This window comes from Rhineura floridana, chromosome 1 (assembly GCF_030035675.1).
Source record: "Rhineura floridana isolate rRhiFlo1 chromosome 1, rRhiFlo1.hap2, whole genome shotgun sequence".
Classification (NCBI taxonomy): domain Eukaryota; kingdom Metazoa; phylum Chordata; class Lepidosauria; order Squamata; family Rhineuridae; genus Rhineura; species Rhineura floridana.
The window spans coordinates 53,849,202-53,876,516 of record NC_084480.1 but is presented as its reverse complement, the minus strand read 5'-3'; the positions used below and the strand labels follow the sequence as shown (position 1 = coordinate 53,876,516).

General features: G+C 44.1%; 1 protein-coding gene across 1 annotated transcript in view; it reads left to right on the top strand.

Annotated features, from left to right (window-relative positions):
- EDIL3 (EGF like repeats and discoidin domains 3) overlaps window positions 1–27,315 on the top strand; it is a 421,662-nt gene that overhangs the window by 337,296 nt on the left and 57,051 nt on the right. Inside the window, exon 9 of the mRNA XM_061622006.1 lies at window positions 11,424–11,608. Within this exon, the coding sequence (XP_061477990.1) occupies window positions 11,424–11,608 (185 nt within the window). The remainder of the gene's footprint in view (window positions 1–11,423; window positions 11,609–27,315) is intronic.

Genomic DNA, 27,315 nt, shown 5'->3' with positions numbered 1-27,315 from the left:
TTTGCCTGTTTGAAGATAAGGAGAACATTAGCCTTCCTCCAGTCATCGGGCACTTTACCCATCCTCCACAATTTTGCCAAGATAATAAGACAGTTTTCTGAGAGTTCTTCAGCCAGTTCCTTTAATACTCTAGGATGCAGTTCATCAGGCCCTGGAGATTCGAACTCATTTAAAGTGATTAGGTATTCCTTAACCATTTCTCTATCAATTTGCAGCAGCAATCCTGCCCCTTCGACTATACGTTTCCCAGAAGGGTCATAGACCCTCTTTTAGGAGAAGACGGAGATAAAGTAGGAATTGAGCACTTCTGGCTTTTCTTTGTCATTTGTTATTATTTTACCATCCTCATTGAGTAGCTGTACCACCATTTCTTTTCTCTGTTTTTTTTTACTATGGATGTACCTGAAGAAAGCTTTTTTGTTGCTTTTAGCATCTCTCACTCACCCCAACTCATTCTCAGCTGTAGACGTCCTGCTGCCATCCCTGCAATTTCCTGCCACTTGTCTGTACTCTTCCTTTGTGGCCTGGCCTTCCTTCCACTTCCTGTATGTGTCCTTTTTGTTTTCAGGAAATCTCTAAGCTTTTTGTGGAGCCACATTGGCTTAATCTGCTGTCTTCCCCCTTTTTTCCTTGATGTAATTGTTTGCTGTTGTGCCTTTAGAATTTCCTTTTTTTAAAAACTCCCACCCATCTTGGACTCCTTTTCTCACTAGGATTGCTCGCCATGGAACCTTACTTACCATTGTTCTGAGTTTTTCAAACTCAACTTTCCTGAAGTCCAGGTTATGCGTATGCCTACTCTCAGCTTTTGCTTCCTATAAAATCAAGAACTCAAGTATAGTGTGGTCACTTTCTCCCAGAGTTCCCATAACTGCCACTTCATTCACCAAGTCATCTGTGTTGGTTAGAATTAAGTCAAGGATTGCTTCTAGTTACTTTCTCCACTTTCTGTAGGAGAAAGTTATCTCCAACATGAGTCAGGAATTTCTTGGAGGGGCCTTGTTTGGCAGAATTTGTCTTCCAACAGATATCAGGATAATTGAAGTCCCCCATTACTACTACATCATGCCTCCTCAAAACATTGGCAATTTGCTTTTCAAAAGTTTCATCCTTGTCTTATCCTTGATTGGGTGATTGGTAGTAGACTCCAACCACCATGTTCCTTTTATTCCTTGACCCATTAATTTTAATTCAGATAGTCTCAGTTGAGCAACCAAGCTCTTCCTCCCGTATTTCTGTGCAGGGATATATATTTTTAACATATAGCATAACACTTCCTCCCTTTCTATTCCTTCTGTTCTTTTTGAACAGGTTATATTCTTCAATTGATGTATTCCATTCATGGGAGTCATCCCACCAAGTTTCACTTACAGCTATGAAGTCATATTTACACTCCTGTATTAAGAGTTCAAGTTTGTCCTGTTTGTTTTCCATACTCTTGGCATTAGTATACAGAGATGAAAATCATGTGATTTACAGCCTGGCTTCCTTCCTACATTTTTATGAAGACTATTACTGGGCCCCATTAGAGCCATTCTCTTAGTTCTTCTTACTGTGCCCAAGACTTTGTTAGTCCCAAGTTTACGTCTCTGTCGAGACTTTGGATCGGGATCCTGAAAACGATGTGGGAGAGAGTGGGGAGGGGGATTTGGAATTCCAGGAGTTGCAGCTGGGGAGTGAAGAGGAGGGGGGAGAGAGAGAGATGTCTACAGTAAGAGACATTGGGATTCCAACAGCCGGGGACTCATCTCTGCCCGTTCTCATGCTTCCCTTCGAGCAGCAGGGAGGGGAGATGGAGGAGGAGTCAGAGGGAAGAGGATACGTAACCCCTCCTCAGCCCAGCAGCTCCGTAAAGAAGCCGGTGTCCAGTTTCCACTCACCCGCCCCCCCGCACGGGATAGAGACATCAGTACCTCAGACGGAGAGGGACCCAAGGATCCCCCCTCCCCTCGAGCTTGAAGACAGCAGAGGAGGGAAGAGCAGAAAAAGGCGGAGGGAGGGGGATCTCTCTGAAGGAGCGCGAGGCTGCGCAACTGCCTCCCTCCTTCATAAGTGATGGGGAGGCGGGAAAACTTTGCTCTGTCAACTTTCTTTCAACGCTGCAGGATTAGATAGTTAGGGAATCTAGTGAGTTAGATTAGAGGTTTGCATGAAGCGCAGTAAATTCAATGTTGTAATTTCCTTAATAAAGAAAGAATTAAACACACCCACGAGTTCGGTCATTGCCCCCCATCCTGGGCCCGACAGCTTGACAGAGCCATCTTCTGATCCCTCAAGTCCCCAGCAACATGCCGAGTACAAGATGAATCTGGGAGCTGCAGGAGGGGTCACCCTTGAGTCGCTGCAAGCGGATTTACAGACGCTGCAGATGAACTTCCTAGCTCTGCAAACCGAGAATCAGAACCTGCGGGCCACTACACAGACCCTGCAGGCTGACAACCAAGCCCTGAGGGCGGCGGTCGCCCAGCTCCAGGCAGCGCCTCCCGGTGCCGCTGCAGCTCCAGTCAAGACTCCTGTAGGATTGCCCGCGAGGTATGCAGGGCAGAGTGATCAGTTTGCCACGTTCCTGGCCCAGTGTGAACTTTACATGCAGGTTCAATGGGCGGACTTTCCGACGGACGACGTGAAGGTGGCCTTTGTCATCAGCCTCTTGGAAGGAGAAGCCGCAAAGTGGGCAACCCCATACCTGATCCGGGCTGACCCGGTACTGGGGGTGTATGCCAGTTTCAAGACCACCATGGGAGAGATGTTCCAAGACCCCCAGAGGAAGGAGACAGCTGCGAGAAAACTAGGCGCGCTTCAACAGGGGAGGGGATCAGTGGTGAGCTACACCAATACGTTCAAACTCCTGGCCCAAGAGACTGACTATAATGATCCCGCGCACATGTATTTGTACCGAAGTGGATTGAGTCCTGAGATCCTAGATGAACTGGCCCGAATGTCACCCCCAGGCAATCTGAGAGACTTGATCCGTGTGTGCCTGCAGATAGACCACCGGCTAGAGGGGCGCCGGCTGGAGAAAAGATGAGGCGCCCCGATACCCTGTTCCCATACCAGCGCCCCGAAGCCGCATCCCGCCAAGCTCGACACCCCCGTCCACCAGTGGTGAGGAACCCATGCAGCTGGGGGGAGTTCAGCCACGCCTGACGGAGGAGGAGAAGGAGAGGTGGAGGCAAGAGAATCTCTGTCTGTATTGCGCTAATCCTGGGCATCTAGCGCGGAATTGTGGGGTGAAGATGGGGAAGCCCGAGCCGTCGGGAAACTAAACAACCCAGCTCTCGATGAGACCGGAGGGCTGGGGGCCGCCATTAACAAAGGGCCTGCAGTGACACAACCCCCCTCGCGGGGGGTCCTGATACTGCCTGTTCGGATTACGACGCCCAAGGGGCAAAGTTTTAAGACAGAAGCTATGATAGACAGCGGGGCATCCACTTGTTTTATGGATGCAGAGCTAGTGGCCCGCTATGCGATTCCCACCTAGGAGCTGGAAAAGCCTTTAGCTGTGGAGACCATTGACGGAAGACCTTTGAAATCGGGGGGGTGACACAGGCGACTCAAGAATTGGAGATGGAAATCCCAGGGCATTCAGAGACTATTTCCTTTTATGTGTCTCATCTCTCAAGTTTCTCAGTGATCCTGGGGATGCCGTGATTGGCGAAACATGGACCTCAGATCCATTGGGAGGAAGCGGTGGTGGTGTTTACCTCCCAGTATTGCCACGAGAATTGCCAGCCCTCAACAACAGAAGCCATTCTGGCCGGGACCGGACAAGGTCCAGAGGAGGTTGTGTTGCCGGACAAGTATAAAGAATTCCAAGATGTGTTCGATGAGAAGGAAGCGGAGATTCAACCCCTGCATCGCCCGTATGACTGCGCCATAGATCTGGTCCCGGGTGCTAGCATCCCAGCAGGGAGAATTTACTCGCTCATGGAGCCAGAGAGGGAGGCGCAGCGGGAGTTCCCGGAGAAGAACCTGAAGCGAGGGTTCAGTCGACCCTCACAGTCACCTGCAGCAGTGCCCTTGCTGTTTGTCAAGAAAAAAGGAGGAGAGCTCCGACCGTGCCATGACTACCGTGCATTAAATCAAATCACCATACCGAACAGCTACCCCCTGCCCCTCATTCCTGAGCTGTTGGATCGGTTACGTTCGCCCAAGATTTTTACCAAGCTAGATCTGAGAGGGGCATACAACCTGGTGCGAATGAAACGGGGACGAGTGGAAACCGCATTTCTTACATTGCAGGGTCAGTTTGAATACCTAGTGATGCCTTTGGGCCTATCTGTCTCTCCTGGAGTGTTTCAGAAATTCATGAACCAGGTGTTCCGGGACCTCCTAGACTCCTACGTTATCATTTATCTGGACGACATTTTGATCTTTTCAAAAGACCCATAGGATCACGACCGACATGTAAGAACAGTGTTGCAGAGACTGAGGGAGAACAGACTGTATGCAAAGCTCGAGAAGTGTGGCTTTGACCTGACTGCCTTGGATTTCTTAGGATACCAAATCTCCCCGGAGAGGATAGAGATGGACCCAGGGAAAGTGAGCTGTGTGTTGGAATGGAGTCAGCCTAAAACCAAGAAAGATGTCCAACGCTTTTTGGGGTTCGCTAACTATTACCGGAAGTTCATCCCGGGCTTCTCCAAGCTGACGGCCCCCTTGATGGACTGCCTAAGGGGAAAGGGGATGTTCAGGTGGACGGAGGAGGCCAAGAAGGCTTTTGAGGAATTAAAGAAGTGTTTCTCTGTCGAGCCGATCCTGAAGTTCACAGACCCCATGCAACCCTATATAGTGGAGAGCGATGCCTCAGACTTTGCCATCGGAGGAATTCTGTTACAACAGGGAGATGAAGGAGGGGGACTGCACCCCTGCGCATACTTTTCAAGGAAGCTAACGGACCCCGAGCAAATTTACATGGTCCTGGAGAAAGAGCTCCTTGCGATTAAAGAAGCATTCGCCCACTGGAGACAGTACCTGGCAGGGGCTCAACACCAGATTGAGGTTAGATCGGACCATAAGAACCTCGAGAGCTTGCAGACGACTAGGAAGTTGAACCAGCGACAAATATGGTGGGCACAGTTCTTCTCTAGGTTTAACTTCCAAATTACTTACTACCCCCAAGCCAAGAACCAGAGAGCGGACACCCTCTCCCGACTGCCGGGATATTTGGAAGGGAAAGGCCCAACTACTCACCAATACATCATCCCTCCAGAGAGAGTGGTCGCGGGTGCATGTCAAGAATCCTGGGAAAAGGAACTTAAGGAGGCTCAAGCAAAAGACCCTTACGCGCTACAATGTCTGGCTGACTTGGATCTACCTGCCAAAAAGGAGAGCGGATTACATGAAAGCAATGGACTCTTGTGCTACCGATCAGCGATGTATGTGCTTCCTGGAGAGATAAGGACCCGGGTGTTGAGGCAGTGCGACGACTCCCCGGCGGCAGGCCACTTTGGCATTTTCAAAACCATCCAAACGGTCGCCAGGGATTTTTGGTGGCCGCAAATGAGGAGAGGGATAGAGAACTACGTCCAGACCTGCCCAGTCTGTTTGAGGACAAAGCACGCGCCTGGGAAACCAGCTGGATTACTTGAACCTTTGCCCACGCTGCGGGCCCCCTGAAAAGCACTTTCGATGGACTTTATAACAGACCTCCCTGACTCCCAAGGGGTGTCGACCATCCTGGTGGTGGTAGACACTCTAACTAAGATGGCTCATTTCCTGCCGTGCTCAGGAATACCAAACGCAGAAGAGACGGCTAAACTGTTCGTGAGAGAGGTATACCGCTTGCACGGATTGCCCGACAGCATAGTTTCGGATCGAGGAACTCAGTTTAGTGCCAAGTTCTGGAGAGCTCTGTGGAAGCAGCTAGGCACAGAGCTAAAGATGTTGTCCTCACATCACCCCCAGACCGATGGACAGACGGAGCGCCTCAATTTGGTCTTGGAAGGGTATTTACGCTGCTATATCTCGTATCAGCAAAATGACTGGAAGTCTTACTTGCACCTAGTGGAGTTCGCCTATAACAATGCCTTGCACACCAGCACACGCCAAACACCCTTCTTCGCAAACTATGGGCTTCACCCCAAGGCCTTCCCTAGCTCCCGCGATACGCTGATGGTGCCGGCGGCCGAGGATTTCGTCCAGAAATTACAGGCCATGCAACAGCTACTGCGCGCCCAGTTAGACGAGGTCAAGGAGAATTACAAACGTGTAGCGGACCAGCACCGCCAGGAGGGAGCCCCGATCCAAGTAGAAGACCAGGTCTGGCTATCAACTCGGTTCTTGCCCATGCCGGGTAAATACAGGAAATTACAGGATAGGAGGGTGGGTCCTTTTGAGGTGGAGGCGCAAATCAACCCCGTAGCCTACTGGTTGAAACTGCCACCTACGTTCAAGGTGCACCCAGTCTTTCATCGCTCCCTACTCACTAAAGAACACCCCCCGAGCTCCTCAGGCCAGAGGTGCAACCAGGTGCCCCTCTAGCGATAGACGGACAGACGGAATTCGAAGTGGAAAGTATCTTGGATTCCAGAAAGAGAAGAAATTGGCTGCAGTATCTCATACATTGGGTGGGCTACGGCCCAGCGGAAAGGTCGTGGGAGAATGCGGAGGACGTCCACGCCCCAGACTTGGTCCGGGACTTTCACCAGCAGTACCCCCAAAGACCCAGACCTGAGGGGTGGAGGGAGGAAAGCCTTGGGAAGGGGGATACTGTCGAGACTTTGGATCGGGATCCTGAAAACGATGTGGGAGAGAGGGGAGAGGGGGATTTGGAATTCCAGGAGTTGCAGCTGGGGAGTGAAGAGGTGGGGGGAGAGAGAGAGATGTTTACAGTAAGAGACATTGGGATTCCAACAGCCGGGGACTCATCTCTGCCCGTTCTCATGCCTCCCTTCGAGCAGCGGGGAGGGGAGATGGAGGAGGAGTCAGAGGGAAGAGGATACGTAACCCCTCCTCAGCCCAGCAGCCCCATAAAGAAGCCGGTATCCAGTTTCCACTCACCCGCCCCCCCCGCACGGGATAGAGACATCAGTACCTCGGACGGAGAAGGACCCAAGGATCCCCCCTCCCCTCGAGCTTGAAGACGGCAGAGAAGGGAAGAGCAGAAAAAGGCGGAGGGAGGGGGATCTCTCCGAAGGAGCGCGAGGCTGTGCAACTGCCTCCCTCCTTCATAAGTGATGGGGAGGCGGGAAAACTTTGCTCTGTCAACTTTCTTTCAACGCTGCAGGATTAGATAGTTAGGGAATCTAGTGAGTTAGATTAGAGGTTTGCATGAAGCGCAGTAAATTCAATGTTGTAATTTCCTTAATAAAGAAAGAATTAAACACACCCACGAGTTCGGTCATTGCCCCCCATCCTGGGCCCGACAGTCTCCCTCCCCCTTAGGATTCAGTTTAAAGTTCTCCTGATGAAGTTCTCCATGCTGTGGCTAAACACATTCTTCCCAGTCTTTGTGAGGTGCAACCCATCACTTGCCAGCAGTCCATCTTTCAGGAAGAGTAGCCCATACTCCCAGAATCCAAATATCTTGCATTTATCACCAAATATCACCACTTTCGTAGTCTGTCATTCACCCAGAGTATTTTTCTTTCCCTTTCTACCCCTCTTCTAACAGAAGGATGGATGAGAAAACTATCTGGGCTCCAAAGTCCTTGAGTTTCCTTCCCAGAGCGAAAAAGTCTGATGTGATTTCTTTGTAGCTCCACTTGGCAGTACCATTTGTTTCCACGTGGATGAGAAGAAAGGGATATCTGTCAGTGGGCTTTATGAGTGATGGTAACCCTTCAGTCACATCTCTAATCCATCCTCCAGGGAGGCAGCATCCCTGGTGAGCCCATGGAACTTCTTGGCATACTTGGGTTTCAATCCCATGCAGTGGGAAGTCTTCCACTGCTACTACTCTTCTTCTTGTCATGGGGTGTGGTTTCATTGTCTCTGCTTGATTGAGCTTCAGCCTCTCACTCGTAGTTGCATGGGGTCTGCTGTAATTCCCCTGCAGACTGTCCTCCAGTCTCATCCTCAAGTGCCTGAAAGCAGTTCCATCGTTCCATCTGTGAAGGGTGTTTTCTAGCTCTTCTGCTACTGTCACCCTTTTCCATGGAGTTTCCTCCACTTCATTGTTCCTCTCCACAACAGTCTCCTCTTTTGCTTCAACATGCTCTTGTTCTTCCACCTCCTGTACTTCTCTTTGCTGAAAGTCATTCCAGGCTTCTCACTTTTTCTTCCAACAGTGCCGCCAGCTTGCACTTGTTGCACATGTACACCATGTTGTTCTCAGGCAAGAAAACAAACACTGCACACACCTTGCAGGTCACCACCACTGGAGTGTCCTTCCTGTCCATAGTCTCTACTGCCTTTTGTTTCTTTCTTTCTACTTGAATTGGAATGACCTGTGCTTTGTCCTGTCCTTTAGGGGAAAGAGGAGAATCCCACTGGTATGTGGTGTGCCGTAGAAGGAAAAATTAGGGACCTCTTCTTTGACCTCCCCTACTGAACTCCTCTGCCAAACTCCTGTTAGCTCTCCCTGTTCGCTCGTTCTGTTTGCTCACTGTGTGAGAACTGGCTTCCTTACATATATCCTCTAGACCAGCTGACACAGCTCCCTCTGCTTTATTCAGTTAGGAGTCAGGAAACAGCATTTCTGCCCTCAGACCTTTGATGATGGGCAGAATACAAATATTTTAAATAGATTGGAGGCTGATGCATTAAGGCAGATTGGGCACTAACCCACCATCCTAAGTCTGTCATCAGCCCACCCCAGCTGCCTACCTTCTCACTTACAACCACTGCCTGTCAGCTTCTTCCTCCTTTGTCTCATTGTTGCACTTGTAAAACTTAGCATGGAGGAAGATGAGGAGGAATTAGAATTAGTTGGCTCTGCCTGTCCTCGGCTCTGGCTCTTCCTACTGTTGGTCTTCCTGCCTTCTATCCCACCAGTCCCAATGGGCGCCAGCCGCCACTTAATTAAATAATAGCTACAGGCTGTTTCTTTTCTTATCACCATAGCATGCATTATCATCATTGTCATCATCATCATCGTCATCATCATCATCATCTTTATATCCTGCCCTTCCTCCCAAAGGGAGTCCAGTATTTTTACAGCATTTTAGAATTGCATTTATTTATTTATATTAATCATTTGCATTTGTCAATCATCTCGTAGCACAAGCTATTTCGGTGACATACTTAAAACACAAATACAAACAAACACATAAAACATAGAATACAACCAAATTCAATGAAAAAATTCCAACATCCCTGGTTCCCAACTAAGTATGGCTATGTGCAAAGAAACAGGACAGAGCACTCTGAACTTACATACTTTTATTATTGATGCATATTGCTTTGTAGCAAGACTGAATTTCAGATTTAAAAAAGAGAAGCATCAAGAGATGAAAATTCAGAAGCAAAGTCTTGGCTTCCATGTGAATGTTTTCTAAAGGCATCAAATGGAATAGGCTCTGTGGTGATGATCACACTGTGCTTATCATTCCACTAGAGATCCCCAAACTAAGGAGGGCAAGGTCAGGTCAACACCAAGAGGCAAAAATCTTCAAAAAAACAAAAACAAAACCCTGCTTGGCCGAGGAAGAAGTGATAGTGAGTCAGCAAGACTGCTTTAATGAATGACCCCTATGACTTTCTCTCTTTTGGTATAACATCTATCATCCTCACACTGGTGTCGAAAAATACCATTTCTAACAAAATATATCTGAACAAAAGTTCAGATACTTTGAGGGAAGTAAAGACATGAGACTCTTGAAAGAATGCAGAGTGGTATAAATACATTTGAAAATAACTTTTCCTTAATGGGTAGGTACCACAGTGAAAGAGTGCCATGGTGACAAATATGTACGCTAAATGACTCTACAGGAGACAAATATAATTCACTTCATTTTCTGGATTTTGGTATCAGAATGGTGAGGCTGTAAATCATTTAAATCATTCACTGACAGTTACTAATGTCTTCAATCAATTAACGAATTAACGGAAAATTAAATATAGTACTGCAGTATAGGCTATGACTACTGGCTGACAATTCGGAATTGCCTTGGCTAAGTGGTTTAGACAAGCTGTTTGCTATATATATAATCTGAAATTAATTCTTCATATCCAGTCATTTCCAGGGATATTACCTTGGATTGCCACCAAATTCTGCCTAAAGCAGAAAGCTAAACATACAACTACATTGCTGTTTTTTTAAAAAAAAAAGTTTTAAAATGTTGTTTATTTTTCCCTGATTACTTTAAGTGGGGTTTTTTTTTCATGCTTTGTTGAACTGCAGTTTTAAATAATTGCTTAGGGTTCCAGATTGCCTTAGGTGAGCGGAAACGGGAAAGAAATCCAGACACTTACAGGCTGCAATCTTATATCCACTTGAAGTAACTGAAAGATGGAAAAGAAATACAGAAATGCCAAAAAGTAAATCTCTATTTCAATGTTAGAGTTTAAAATCCATGATGTAGCATGGCTTTGATTGAAGTGGACATGTGAAAAAACCATCTGGGGCCTTCACAAATGGGACCAGTCAAAAACTCTGGAATTTTTGCACAGCCGTACATATATGTAGATTTGTTTATAAAAATGCTGCAAAAACTCATCACAGGATGTTTATTATAAAAAAGAGATGGCTGAATATGAATACCACCTTTCTTGACTCACAAACCCCACAGAGTTGTGTAATAATGCCCTTTAGCCAGAAAACCTGAGTTTTGTGGTGCTTGACAGGCATGTTTGTGAACCATGCAGTTTGCTGCCAATTCCCCTCTCACAAGTAACTAGTAGTGGAAGAGAGTATGGGTCCCTTCCCTGCTACCCACTCCCTTAACAAGGATGGGCAAAAAAGTATCTCCTTGTGAAAGTGGGAAAGGTAAACAAGTGGAAGAAGGCTCCATTAAGGTGAAGGTGACCAGTAGACCAAACATAGGGTAGCAAATGGCACAAATAATATTTTTTCCTGCCATGGGCTAATCAACTGCCATGATTCCCTGGCTGAAAATGAAATACACCATGTGATTTGCAGTCATCGAGATGATCATGGTCTTCTCAATGGCTGTAAAGAACATGAGACTTTTGCTCTAGGCCATAATCCCTGAATGGGAAATATGCTCTTTCAGCCATTTGTTACCCATCAGCAGCTTTCAGTGAAGACCTCCTTCATGTGCATTTTTTCCCCTTTACACAAAGTGAGTTGTTTTTGTCATCCTTGGCGAAAGTTTAACAGCAGAAGGAGAGGGTAGGGTGCAAATAATGTGAGCCCAGTCGACGAATCCCTACAGCACAATACATAATAATTTGAGTCCTTTTTCCCTCAATGAAATTTGTGCACTTTGGGTCAATACGTACAAGAGAAGCAACTTCTTGCTTTTTGGACTGCCTAATAGAAATATATTTTTTTCAAATGTCTTCTTTAAATTCTTTAGGTTGCTCTGAACCTCTGGGGATGAAATCAGGACATATACAGGATTATCAGATTACTGCTTCTAGTATCTTCAGAACACTCAATATGGATATGTTTACATGGGAACCTAGAAAAGCTCGACTAGACAAACAAGGCAAAGTGAATGCCTGGACATCGGGACACAGTGACCAGTCGCAGTGGCTGCAGGTGATAATTTGTAATAATCTTTGGGTTCCACTTTTCTAAAGAATCTTTTTATAGAAGAGCATCTGATGTAATGTTAAACTCATGTATGTATTAATGAGTTGGCAGTTCTGGATGAATAAGACTACAGAGACATATCTGAGTGTATGGACCTCTTATTCATCACATTTTAATTTGACTGATCTTAGTTCAATATATGCAAATAGGCAAGTGAAAATATAGGAGACACGGCACCTGAGAAACCATGATATGTGGAAAGCTGTCTCTAGCTTTCCTATAGAAGAGTGGCAGGATCAAGCTAGAAATTACTGAAATATAGTTTGTCAGATGGAAAACCAACAAACATGAGCCCAACATCTCCAAAAATCTATCAGGAATAATTCATTTTCTTTTATTAAAATCACAGAAGCCCTTTGGATATAAAAATACAGTGTGAACATTTGTCATAGAGACATGACCAGTGCTTTTACATGTTTGAAGACTAAACCCCAAGCTTCAAATATGGCTCACAGAGATTAAATGGCATATGATGCTGATATGGAGTTTACACAATATTTTTTTATTTGAGTAACTGCACATTTGCAACCCAAATTGAGGTACTAGTGGGAGCAAATATTTTTAAATCCAAGTACTTATACTTAACTTCATTATAGTTCATGCTGTTAGAGGAATCTTTGAAGTGAACTGAATCTTTGAACAGACAATCTTGATTCACTGTTGGGAAGTTTTTATATGTGATTGGTTAGCTGTGTCGTGTGTGCTACAAAAAGAGAAAAAGTGTCTGATTTTAATTGAACATTTTGTATCACATTTACAAAATCAAATTTACTGAAGCAAACTAAATTATTCAGATGGAATTCAGATAGAATTCTCAAGAGGCATAGAATTGTAATGGATTATTTGTCAACATGAATGAACATTTGAATTTTATTAATGAATTCTGAAAAGCATTATTTATTCTATTTTCTGGTGTTTGGGGTTTGGATGGTTTTGGGGGAGGAGGGTGGCTGCAAATACTGCATTAGACTGCTTAAGAAACAATTCAAGATCTGCTTTCCTTTAACGTCTTTAGCTCTAGTAAGCTTGATTTAGCACCGTAGATTCATTAAGAGGCTGTTCACATTGCATGTTTCAGTGTTAGGATGATTTACAAAAGTTCCTGGGTAGACTAATATGTAAAAGAGCAACCAATCAACAAACAGAAGACTATTTGACCGGTCACTGCTCAGTTTACACATTAGAAACATTGTATATTGCATCATTGTTTTGAATCTGCTGTCTGGAGAATGGAATTCTCAGCATGAAGCCTTAACTGCACCAGAAGTGTGCTTCTAGCTCCCTGCAATCTTTTCACATATGAATTATAACTTATTAGCTCTTTTTCTTTTTTTGCTGCTGTTGCTAAGCAATTCAACAATGTATTACTACCCTTGCTCTGAACTTACATGTGGAGAGGGAGGCAGGGGGAGAACTAGCAACAGCCGTGTCTATTTATTATCTCAATAATTAAAGATGGGCAGATTCAGTCATGTCATTAACAGACTTGTGATGCCCCAATCCATGGTGAAGAGCAATATGAATCTGCTGCCTGGAACACACTGCCTGATTAGCTACATAAGCAAGCCAGAGAGGGAAGCAGTAAGCCACTAGGAATGGGAAGATGTCAGAGTCACCAAGCTGCTACTGAAATCACCAGGAGGTGTCCACACTCTGAACAACTTACTCACCTTTAAAAGGCCTTTGTTGTTTGGGATGGCACCCTATAGAGCACATCTGGGGAACTTTTTTTTCAGCCCATGGGCCATGTTCCATTCTGGGCAAACCTCTGAGGTCCACATGGCAGAGGTGGGTGGAAGCAGAAGCAAAAGCGGGTAGAACAATGGATGTAAATTTTACTTTTGTACAGTAGGCTAGTTTCTACACACACACACACACACACACACCTCTGTCCTCCTTCAGACAAGCAAGAGAGGTTCCCAGAGTTCAAATATACATTTCAACCAGGCAAAAACACTTGAGGTGCAAATCAGGGCCAATGAGAGGTGTGGCTTGGGAGAGGGAGAGGGCCAGATAGAGAGGCATGGAGGGCCATATTTAGCACCCAATCCTATGGTTTCCCACCCCTGCAATAGAGGCAGGAGAGAGAGGAAAATAAGTAAGGAGAAACATTGTTCCTAGCTGGCTGGCTTCCGTCCCACCAACCAACACATCTAGCTATACCACTGTATAATATAGGAGATCTAGGCTGTCATAAGAAGGTGATGTTTAGTCAACTTACCTTCCCACTTTACCAACTTTTGACTTGAAATTGATTGACTTAGGAACAAGCTGGATGTGAAGTTATTCACGTCACTGTCTCCCTTGAATGCTTGTTTTTCTTCTACTAAATATATAGTTGAACCCACCCACCGACCCCCAGTATGCAGCTGCGGCATGGAGAACAATCATGGCAGAAGCAAAGGGTTACAGTCCTCCATCCTACAGTCCCAGTCCGGATCTATCTAGCTCAACTGCAGGTGCTACCTAATAAAGGAAAAAAGCATCCCAGGGTCAATCACATGATTAACATAATGTCTAGTTTGGCTTAAGTTCCTAGCCCCTAGGGGCTCTAGATAAAATTTAAGGATCTGATTATCCTCTTGTAACATGTATTCCATAAAGGAGCCTTGTAAACCCCTTGAGAGCTTGGGAGAGCATTTATGCCAAACCCAAGGTCTTTTTTCAGTATATAGAGTAACATCTATTCACAGACTAAAGCCACATTCACACCATACATTTATTCCACTATTTTTCCACTTTGAAGAGTTATGGCTTTCCCCCCAGAATCCTGGGAAGTGTAGTTTGAGAAGGGTGCTAAGAGTTGTTAGGAGACTCCTATTCTGCTCTTAGAGCTACAATTGCCAGAATGGTTTAACAGTCAGCTCCCCTGACAGCCCTTATTATTTTCTCTAACAAAACTCTGGAAATTGTAGCTCTGTGAGTGGAATAAGGGTCTCCTAACAGCTCTCAGCACCAGGGCTGGCCCCAGACATGCTGGGGCCTTGGGCACCAGTCTGCCCTGGGCCCTGGCACCCGCATGCATGCATGCTGCACCTATCTACCTAGCTAGTGGGCAGGCAGGCAGAGGGTTGAGAGGTCAGGTAACTGAGCAAGCGGGCAGGGGGCAAGCAAGCAGGCAGCGGGTGGGCAAGTGAGCAGGAGGGGCGAGCGAGACACAAGGCAAGCGAGCAGGCAGGGGGGTGAGTGGGCAGGGGCAAGTGAGACAACAGACAAGCAAGCAGGCGGGAGAGTGTGCGGGCAGGGGGGCAAACGAGAGAGCAGACAAGCAAGCGGGGGAAGGCCAGCAGGTGGGGGGAGGGTGAGCGAACTGGTGCGAGCAGGCCAGCGAGCAGGCAGGCAGCTCCCTCACTGCAATCCACGGGAAGGGAGCGCTACTCACCCTAATGAGGGGCCCCTGTGGGCCACAGGACTCTTGGCCAGGGCCCCACCTGGCCACCCTTTGGCACCTGCCATGCTCAGCACCCTTCACAAACTACACTTCCCAGGATTCTTTGAGAGAAGCCATGACAGTATAAAGTGGAATAAAAGTAGAATAAACATGTGGTGTGAATGTGGCCTAAGGTAGCAGAAAAGGGACACAGCATGGATTATCCTCCCTTTGCTTTGCATAGACTCCTCTCTCTCTCTCTCTCTCTCTCTCTCTCTCTCTCTCTCTCTCTCTCTCTCTCTCTCTCTCACTCACTCACTCACTCACTCACTCACTCATATATATAGAGAGAGAGAGAGACAGAGAGAGGACATGAAATTTGATGGCAAAGGAGAAACAAACTGATAATATATTGCAGTAGAAAATTATTATTATTATTATTATTGTTGTTGTTGTTGTTATTATTATTATTATTATACCCCGCCTTTTGGCCAAAGGCCCTCAAGGCAGGTTACAAAACACACAAATATAAAATACAATATAAAAATGCATCAATAAAACAATACAAAATACAACCTGCAAAAATCAAATAACAATACACATAATAGCTCTTAATGGTGGCTTTATCCGTGGTACAAGTAACTGCATTTTGTGTGTTAAATTCCAGTCTCCTCAAAGCCAACTGAATTGCATTTGCAACCAGGTCTATAGTTTCCTATGTTTGTTGTTGGGACGGGAATGTCCTGATTTTCTTGGGCATCCAGCTGCCCTGGCAACATGCCTCATTTCTATCTCATGCTACTCCCAAGAAGCAAATTTATATCTGGGCCAATATGGTTTTACTTTGAGGTGTATTATACTATTCTGACAACCATGGGTCTGTGGTTGTATGCAGATGGGAAGGGAATCAGGGAAGTAAGGAGAGACAGTGACAGCCCTTACTATTTTCTCTAACAATTTATGTTGTGTTCCAAACACTTTCTTCTGTTGTACCTGATTGAGAATACAAATTGATTCATTCTGCATCCAGGTGGCTGCTGGCAGATTTTCTGTCATTCTGAGAAGAGTAATGCCCATTTCCCCCCCTCTTAAATTATACAAAACCCCTGTAAGGCAAGTTATGGTTTCTGAAAAGAAATTATTACCATTTACTATCGGTATTGGTGAATGAATTCACAAAATTCTTTGACAACGCGGCTTTTATTTTTAACATCAGAAGTTGGAGGTGATAGCTATAACAAATGTGTGCCTACAACAAATGCTACGGAATGCAAATATATCTGTCACATGAAAGTGTGAAATGGACCTTATGAAATGTCTGAAGAAAGACCATTCTTGTAATATTAGTTACATTGTATCTGTGTTTTGCTTTTTTGAATACATTCACTTCAGCATTTATGGGTGACATGCGATGATGTCTGCCCACTTGTGTAATAGAAATCCACTTGAGCAGTGGGACTTCCAGTTTCTCATTTCCCCCCTGCAGTAGCTCATGTGCATGTTTTGGAAATTTGCATCCAAAATTATCCTCAGATGTCTCCCATTTTGATTGGGCTAATAGCATAATCCTATTCATGTCTATTCAGAAGTATATCTCACTGTGTTTTATGGGACTTACTCCCAGGTAAGTGCGTATACACTTTCTGAATGCAATCTTACATCCACTTACCTGGGAGTAAGCTCCACTGTACTCAATGAGACATACACCTCAGTAGACATGTATAGGGTTGCCCTCTAAAAAACATAAATATAAATATATAAATTTAATAAATAATAATAATGTCACTTGGAGCAGAATTTTAGCCATGTTGACTGACATTTCAATACGTTTTCAAGGCAACTCACCATGCAATAAGAAATAAAAACAATATTAAAACAATCTCCCAAATATAAATTAGAAACTAGTAAATTTGTGAACAATATTGCAGGCAAATTTTCTGAGCTCAACAAGAAGCAGCATCAGATTATTTAAAAAAAAAAAAACCCTGGGCAAAAGAAAAGATTTTCATAGAGCACCTAAAACTCAGAAAATCAGACACCAGGCAAGCTGCTTTAGGAGAGCATTCATAGGAATGTAGAAACATTCCAAAGGCAGGGTGTTACAACCAAAAAGGTCCTTTCTCTTATAGAATCATAGAATCATAGAGTTGGAAGGGGCCTTGTAGGCCATCGAGTCCAACCCCCTGCTCACAGCAGGAAATCCACAGCTAGAGCATCTCCCGCAGATAGCTGTCCAGCCTCTGCTTGAAGACATCCAGCGAAGGGGATCCCACCACCTCCCTAGGCAGTCGGTTCCATTGCCGAACTGCCCTTACTGTCAAGAAGTTCCTTCTAATGTCCAATCTGAATCTACGCTCCTGCAACTTAAAACCATTAGACCTAATCCTACCCTCTGGGGCAGCAGAGAACAAATCTGTACCCTCCTCTATGTGACAGCCCTTCAGGTACTTAAAGAGTGCAATCATGTCACCCCTCAGCCTTCTCTTCACCAGACTGAACATGCCAAGTTCCTTCAACCTTTCCTCATAAGACTTGTTCTCCATACCGGCTATCATCCTCTTTGCCCTCTTCTGAACCCGCTCTAACTTGTCTATATCTTTCTTAAAATGAGGCGCCCAGAACTGAACGCAGTATTCCAGGTGAGGCCTGACCAATGCAGAATATAGTGGGACTATTACTTCCCTCGACCTGGAAACTATAGCTCTGTTTATGCAGCCCAAAACCGTGTTTGCCTTTTTTGCCGCAGCATCACACTGCTGGGTCATGTTCAACTTACGATCCACTACAATTCCAAGGTCCTTCTCACACGCACTACTGCTAAGCTGTGTATTTCCCATCCTGTACCCGTGCATTTTGTTTTTGTGGCCTAAATGCAGAATCCTGCATTTGTCTTTATTGAATGTCATTTTATTAATTTCAGCCCAATTTTCTAGTCTATCCAGGTCCCTTTGGATTTTATTCCTGTCTTCCATTGTGTTAGCTATCCCTCCCAGTTTCGTATCATCCGCAAACTTCATAAGGCTTCCCTCCACCCCATCATCTAAGTCATTGATAAAGATGTTGAAGAGTATCGGCCCCAGGACAGAACCCTGTGGCACTCCACTCGAGACCTCCTTCCAGTCCGAAGCAGAGCCACCGACGACCACTCTTTGAGTACGGTTTTCCAACCAGTTGTGAATCCACCTGACAGTATTTCCATGTAGTCCGCATTTGACTAGTTTGCTAATCAAAAGGTCATGGAGGACTTTGTCAAACGCCTTGCTGAAATCTAGATACATGAGTTGCCTGCCTAACCTCCAGTGGTGTGGACAACTGGAGAAGGGTCTCAGATGAATTCCTAATTAATTTCCTATAATTTTATAATATATAGATTTCCCAAGAATGCATCATCATCTAAACACTGGCCTCACAATAATAGTGTGTGATTAAAAATACAAAGATATACTTGAGAGTCCTGTTATGCAACACATCAGTGTTTTGAAATACTTGTGACTCTGTTCAACAACACCAATTTAATGTATCTCTTTCTCAAATGCTGGTAAACATATGCTTTTATTTCCTGGCTGCAGTCACCTGTGTAGGGAATTACAAAAGGGTAATGGACAAGGTCACACGACCAAAGCACATGATTTAATCTGCAAAAGCTTTCAAAAAAGAGGGGAAATAAAAAGTACCAATTCAAAAAGCCATTTGTTATTAACTCCCTGTCCCTTGGCATATAGCCTCCCTCTGACTTTGTCTTTGCCCCTACTTGTCATCCCTGAAAAACATTAAACTTTGCCTCCCTTACATAATATTAATTTCCATTAATTGTGCTGATAATGACAAAACAGACTTCACAGCATCCAAGGGCATTACCTGAGCAATGCACTTGACACAAATTCCATAGGTCATCGCCTCACCCACTTTGCCCTGCATGTGATTTCAGGCAGAATCCATTATTCATATTAATAGTGTTGTTAAAGTATATACTGTGGCATTGCCCTTTTGAAAATTGCTTTTAACTTTGCAAAGCGTTCATTCACCATTCATTTTATGAAAATATTTGTGGTGGCAAAAGAATTTAGGCATTCTCTTTCAATAAAAGAAAATAAAGGCTTAGTTTATTTTATTATTTTTAGTGTTGTTTTTTTATAAAATGCAGCATTTAAGCTATAAAACGTAGAACCTCTGACAAGTAATTGAATTTATTCTGTCTAGCCACCTATAATGAGATTATTAGCAAGGCAGGGCAAGAAATGTCTTAGAAAAGTTTATTTTACAAGTGGTGTCTCCAGGAGTCTGTGAAATAAACAGCAGTAAGGGGTATGATTGTTTGTGGGTGTTGTTGTTTTACCTTCTTAGGTTCCATTTTCATTTAAAGACATGCTAAACAGATACAAAAAGAAGATGGTATATTCAGGGCCGGTGCTATCATTAGGCCAACTATGCAGCCGCCTAGGGCGTAGACCTCAGAGGGGCACAGTACTGACCATTGAGGGGCACAGTTTTGTACAGATTAGTTTTTTAACCCTTGTAAAAATGCAACTGATAATTTATATTTTTTATTTTAAGATAAATACCACAACAGTGTTATGGAATATAATTAATTATAAAGTCTTATGAAAAATTTCTATATTCTGTTTTTTATTTATCCTTTTTATACTCGAGTGAGTAAGAGCATGTTTGAGCAATTTTAGGAATACTGACCATTTAGAAAACTATCAGACCTGGAGAAAACTTGAATTGCGCTTATCGAAAGGAAAAACAATTGATGATATTAACCAGCAGAAAATTAGGCAAGAAGAACAATGTTAGCGATAAATCTTGGAACTCTTGATTGCTTTGGTCAGAGTTCTTGGCATGCAAAACTTGTCATTCCGTGGTACAACTGAAAAGTTGTACAGTGCTAGCAATGGCAATTTTTTGAAGTTTGTAGAATATCTAGCCCTTTTTGATCCTATCATGAATGAACATTTGTGCAGAGTTAAAGAGCAAGAAACAATGGTTCACTACCTAGGAAAGATATCCAAAATGAGTTTATACAGCTTCTAGCAGGTGCTATAAAGCAGAAAATTTTAGCACATGCAAACTCAGCCAAATACTACTCAATTATTCTGGACTGCACACCTGATGTTAGTCATATTGAACAAATGACAATGATTGTATGTTATGTTGATGTAATCAAACCATCAGATAATGAGATGTCTGAGCCTGAGGTTATATAAGAGAACATTTCTTGGGATTTGTTCCAATAAAGGAGACTACAGGTGCCTTTATGACAGAAACACTTCTTGGACACCTTGAGCAAATGGGATTACCAATTGAGAATCTGCGTGGTCAAGGTTATGATAACGGGAGTAACATGAAAGGCAAAGAACATGGCATACAAAAGAGAGTCCTGGACATAAACCCATGTGCCTTTTTTGGGCCTGCAATGCACACTCTTTAAACTTAGTAGTCAATGATGCCGCTAAGTGTTGTCTGGAAGCAACTAGTTTCTTCAGTTTGGTTCAACAGATCTATAATTATTTCTCTGCATCGACTCAGGGTTGGCAAATTCTAACTAGCCATGTATCAGACTTAGGCATAACTTAAGAACATAAGAAGAGCCTGCTGGATCAGGCCGGGGGCCCATCTAGTCAGCATCCTGTTCTCACAGTGGCCAACCAGGTGCCTGGGGGAAGCCCGCAAGCAGGACCCGAGTGCAAGAACACTCTCCCCTCCTGAGGCTTCCGGCAACTGGTTTTCAAAAACATACTGCCTCTGACTAGGGTGGCAGAGCACAGCCATCATGGCTAGTAGCCATTGATAGCCCTGTCCTCCATGAATTTGTCTAATCTTCTTTTAAAGCCATCCAAGCTGGTGGCCATTACTGTGTCTTGTGGGAGCAAATTCCATAGTTTAACTATGCGCTGAGTAAAGAAGTACTTCCTTTTGTCTGTCCTGAATCTTCCAACATTCAGCTTCCTTGAATGTCCACGAGTTCTAGTATTATGAGAGAGGGAGAAAAACTTTTCTCTAGCCACTTTCTCAATGCCATACATAATTTTATACACTTCTGTCATGTCTCCTCTGACCCGCCTTTCCTCTCAACTAAAAAGCCCCAAATGCTGCAACCTTTCCTCATAAGGGAGTCGCTCCATCCCCCTGATCATTCTGGTTGCCCTCTTCTGAACCTTTTCCAACTTTATAATATCCTTTTTGAGATGAGGCAACCAGAACTGTACACAGTATTCCAAATGCAGCTGCACCATAGATTTATACAACGGCATTATGATATCAGCTGTTTTATTTTCAATACCTTTCCTAATTATCGCTAGCATGGAATTTGCCTTTTTCACAGCTGCCGCACACTGGGTCGACATTTTCCTCGTGCTGTCCACTACAACCCCGAGGTCTCTCTCCTGGTCGGTCACCGCCAGTTCAGACCCCATGAGCGTATATGTGAAATTAAGATTTTTTGCTCCAATATGCATAATTTTACACTTGTTTATATTGAATTGCATTTGCCATTTTTCCACCCATTCACTCAGTTTGGAGAGGTCTTTTTGGAGCTCTTCGCAATCCCTTTTTGTTTTAATAACGCTGAACAATTTAGTATCGTCAGCAAACTTGGCCACTTCACTGCTCACTCCTAATTCTAGGTCATTAATGAACAAGTTTAAAAGTACAGGTCCCAATACCGATCCTTGAGGGACTCCAGTTTCTACAGCCCTCCATTGGGAGAACTGTCCATTTATTCCTACTCTCTGCTTTCTGCTTCTTAACCAATTCCTTATCCACAACAGGACCTCTCCTCTTATTCCATGACTGCTAAGCTTCCTCAGAAGTCTTTGGTGAGGTACCTTGTCAAAAGCTTTTTGAAAGTCTAAGTACTAGCTGTTAAACCATTGAGCGAAACAAGATGGGAGAGTCGGATTGATGCTTTGAAACCACCGAGATATCATCTTGGTAGTATATATGATGCTTTAATAGAGATCTTGGATGACACAAGCCTAAAAGGTTTATCTGGAAATACTTCCCAAATTGAAGCTAAGGCCCTTGCTGACGCAATTTGTAAGTTCAAGTTTGTGGTATCCCTTGTTACATGGTACAACATCCTTTTTGAAGTCAATCTTACAAGCAGCTACTACAAAATAAGGAAGGTGATTTAAATTCAGCTACAAGCCAATTGCAAGTGACCAAGAATTACCTTGTGGGCTGCAGGTGTGATGAGGGTTTTCAACAAGTTTTGATAGATGCTACTGAGATTGCAAAGGAGCTAGAAATACTACCAAACTTTGAGACAGAACAGGTTAGAAAAAGGAGAAAGAAACGGCAGTTTGAGTATGAGGTCCAAGAAGAGGCACCGTAAGATCCAAAGCAGAAACTCAAAGTAGGTTTCTACTATGCTGTCTTAGATATGGCCATACAATCTGTTGAAGAGAGATTCCAACAGCTACAACAATATAATTCCCTATTTGGCTTCCTGTATGATATATACAGTATCAACAAAAAACCTACTGAAGTTGTGCAAGAATTTGGATAAAGGGCCTCTCCTTAGGGTGGGAGGGTAGTGGTCCCATTCCATGTTCTGTGGCAGCATCAGGTCCTGCAACCTGACCCTACCACGGATCGCGGAGAGGGAGGTTCCAGGTGCCCTCCCAATACAGACAGTGCAGGCTTCAGTAAGCTGCCCACACGCCCCACCTACCTGTCCCATCAGTGTGAATGCCATTCATGCTGTGCCTGCATGCCTGCCATCACCCAAGATGGTAGAAGGGGCTTCCGTAAGGTGCTGACACCCCTGCCACCATCTTGGTTGATGGCAGGCATCCGTGCTATTGTGTGCATGGCATTCATACAACACAAGAGGTAAATGGGGCATGTAGACAGACTATTAGCTCCACAGCACCTGTATCAGGGTTGTGTTGGGCTACTGTGCTGGACAGGCTGGGGCCCAAGGGCCCAGTCATGCCTGGAGCTGGCCCTGATTGTGATTTGGTTGTGAGGAGGTTATACAGCAATGAGCTTTCAACCTGAATTTATCCAGATTTGCTTACACAGTGGTGATATATCTTCCCAGTAATCATTCATTCATTCATCCCACACTTTTCAGTGCATTTCCTATAACTTTCCAAAACATAAAAAGTCTGGAGGTGGTTTTTTTTCTCAAGCAGATTTGTTGCACCAGGGTGACAGAGAACTTTAGTCCACTTTAAACTAATTTTTTGGTATATGCTTGAATCCCTCTTGCAAAACATGGTGTCAAGGTGACCTATAAGCCTATTTTGTATGCTTTGCATACTTTTTAAAGTGAGAGAAGCAAAACAAAATAAAATTTGAATATGTACTACCAGAGTTACTTACAGGAAACTTGTAAGTAACTCTGGCAATCCCCTGCCCCCTTTTTCTATGAAGGCATTGCCTATGACTCTCCCATAGGACCCCACAGAATGTCCTGGCACTTGAATGTTCCAATAATGTTCTCCCTCTGAAAGCTCACATCATGCTTAATATGAGCACAGTTTATTCATATCAATATTATGTATTTTTAAATAACAAATTCACTGTGATTTTTACACTTTGAACTCTCGATTCTCTCTGACTTTTATGTATCACCAGGAAAATTTAGAGGGTTGTTAAGCAAGCATTTCTGAGTTCAGGACTATAAGTTTTGTAAAGATTTTGTTTTGAAATGAGCTTATGGGAAGGATCAGAATGGCAGGGGGGTATTTTCAATTTAACATTGTGGAATGCGAAAAATCCATGCTGACTATAGTATACAGCCACTCTCATGGCTGTATAATCAAGCATTGATCCCATTTACATTGGCCATATTCGATGAGCTTCTTAAACACTCTCACAACTTACAAGAATTTCTGACATTAGCAGGTGGAGTTGAATTTACCACACATACGCCCATCCTGCATTGTGTTTTGATTTGGAAACTCTCATTAGATCCAGGGGGGGAGAGAATACACTTTGACAAAATCAATGCTCAGGTAAATACATAATAAGTTATGCATTTCCCTGTGCCAAGCGTTTCGATTTGAGGGCCTAGTCTAGCAGGCACTGCTACTGTGCAGATCTATCTATCTATCTATCTATCTATCTATCTATCTATCTATCTATCTATCTATCTATCTATCTATCTATCTATCTATCTATCTATCTATCTATCTATCTGTCAGTATTTCTATTTTTAAAAAAATCTAAGTGGTGTAAAACATGCAAAACAACATAAAACCAGTAAAACAAGATAATAAAAACAGAGATTTAAAACAAAAATCCAGTGGTAGAGGGTTTAGTCTTATGGCTCAGGAAAACCTCCTCCAAAAGATATGTCTTTCCACGATGTCTGAAGCGTCATCTATGATAGAAGGAAGGGCATTTCAAAGTGCCATTTGTTTTAACAGGCTTGTTCAGAATTCGCATGCAAGCCTTAGTGACATGAAATGGAATTGTCCAGCAACAGTGGATAGTCTTGTAAATAAATTATAATTGATTATGATCAGGTAGTTAAATTTTTTTAGGAAGAAATAAGGACAAGTTGAGAACCTCAATACGGTTCAGTTTGGAGGTGTGCATGTTTTCTTTCAAGGTGTTTCTTTGAAAGGTCACCACATATACTTTTATTTGTAACCTTGATGTCAGATTTGTAAACTTCTCAAATTTCATTATCGAGCAACTTCAGATTGTAAATTATAACTATATTATAGAATTATTATATCTTGGAGGTCAAACAGAAATGGGTATAGAAAGTACTATATTTAAGCAGCAACCTTGATTATTTCCCCCACTTTAAATTATCCTCCCAAAATGCTTAGCACAAAAAGTATTAAATTATATTTACCCCACTTTCCAAACTTTTCTTCTGTAGTACATGGCTACATTTAAGTATATCTTTAAATGTCAACGCATTCTGCTTATCTTTTGCCAAGGTATCATTAAAGTGTTTACTTTATTTATCTTATAGCTAGACTTCAGAGATTATAGTCAATTATATAGCCAGAAGATTCCGTCACTGTTATAAATAGCCGAGGGACTGGGTTTGAGTGATATGAAATATAATTTTTAAAACTTGCACAGAAAAGGACAATGATGGCAGCCACTCTTTTTCATACCAGGCTTTTATACTGGCAGCAAATGTTAACACTGAAAATGGCGAAGAGGAGACTAACTGAAAGACTTTCTGGCCAACTGAACAGGTCTGGTCTTGTCAGTGTGGCCACCTCTATATTTTAACAGCCAGTAGTCACTGAAGGAAAAATATGTATGTGAGAGAGGGCAGGAGGATTGGCGGGGGGGGAGAGATGTAAACCTCATCAAGAATACTGGCTTATGGAGGAATTCAGCACTCTCTCCTATAGGCTAGCATATGCTCCAGCAACACCATAGAACATGTTTCTATACTAAGCAGCTCTTTGTCTTAATGAAGAAATATGGTCGATCTTTACTTTGGTAGAAGAATCGCTTTTCTGTCCCCATACAATCTGGAACCGAGTGGATTTGTTGCCTAAGACTCTAAAACCTCCTATGCAATCAGTTGCCATATTTGATCCCTGTTCTCTATAGTCTTCAAGTTGAACATTTGAACCTTTTTTCCCTTTTTCAAAAATTGAGAGTAGGGGCAGAAAATCAGCACAGAATCACAATATTTCAGAGTGTGCAATATTCATTAGTTTACTTCCACAAAGAGAAGGGTTATCACTCAAAGCTGCCTGGTAGTGCCTTTGCCAGCATGGTAGTTGGGTTGTGGAAGAAGCGTGGATGGTAGCCATAGCTGGCAAAGAATGGGGTCTGCTGCGTGGAGGAGTGCATGGAATTGTTGTAAGTGAATTCAGCTAGGGGTAACAGCCACACAATTGTCCTGTTGGTAATTGATGTAACAATGGAGATACTGTACCAGGGTGGCATTAACTTTCTCTGTTTGCCCATCTGTTTGTGGATGGTGTGAAGAGGATAGCCATAATTCAATTTGCAGCAACTGCAGCAAGGCACACCAAAACCTGACAGTAAATTGAGGGCCCTGATCCAAGACTATACTGTTTGGGAGGCCATGCATCCAAAAAATGTGTTTAATAAACAAATGACCAGTCTCTTGGCGGTGGGGAAGCCTAAGCACGAAATAACATGGGCCATTTTACTGAAGGTGTTAACCACTACCAGAATGTAGTATTCTCCTGTGAGGGGGGTAGGTCTGTGATAAAGTCCATAGTCACCAATCTCCACAGCCCTTCAGGTGTGGGTAAGGGCTCTAATAGGTCTGCAGGCCACCCCGGTGCGTGCTTTGCTCTCATACTTGTAGGGCATGATTGTACATATCACTCTACATCATGCTTTACTTTGGGCCACCAAAATTCCCCTGTGACTGCCTCCAGTGTTTTGAACCCCCCAAAATGCCCAGCTGTGGGGGTGTCATGGCACTGTTAGAACCTTAGCCTGAAGTTCCTTGGCAGGACAGGAACTTGCAAGAAGCCCCTCCTTTTCTCGATCTAGGCACAGCCCCTCATGACGATGTATCTCTGTTCCCTGCTCAATCAAGCATGGCCACGCCCATCCACTCTGCATGGGTTCCACCTCCAACTGCTCTGAGGTTTCCACACTGGAAGGGAAGCAAGCACAGGCAGGGCCGGATTATCCATTAGGCTTAGTAGGCTGAAGCCTAGGGGCCCAGAGCTCTTGGGGCCTGTGGGGAACTGGCTCAAGGGCCCCTGGAGCTACAGGGGACCCTCCGCTATCCTTCCACGATCCGTGGAAGCATCCGCAGACCATCATCTCCCCGCTATCCCCCCGCTTTACCTACCTTTCCGTTGTTTTTTGCAGCGCACAAATTTACCATCAATAAAGATGGAGGCCAAGGTTTCCTTAAGGGGCTGAAGCCTCTGCCGCCATCTTGGCTGACGGCACGCATGCATGCTACACGCGCGTGTTGCTGCCATCAACAAAGATGGCGGCTGAGGCTTCAGCTCCTTAAGGAAACCTGTGCTGCCATCTTGATTGATGGCAAACCCGCGCACGCCACAAAAAACAATGGAAAGGTAGGTGAAGCGTGGGGATGGGGGGCCCAAACACCAATCAGGCTAGGGGCACTCCTCAGCTTAATCCAGCCCTGGGCACAGGGGAATGGTGTTGGAGACAATGGCCAAGTTGAGGAAGCCTCAAGCCCCTGGTGACAACCTTCAAGCCTACTGTCTATCTGCAGACACAGCTAGATGAGCTCAGTTAAGGTGTTGGCTCTCACCAATTCATTCAGTATCTCATCACTGAGGCACAAATGATACTGGTACAATGATACGTTCCAATCCACTTCCTGCAC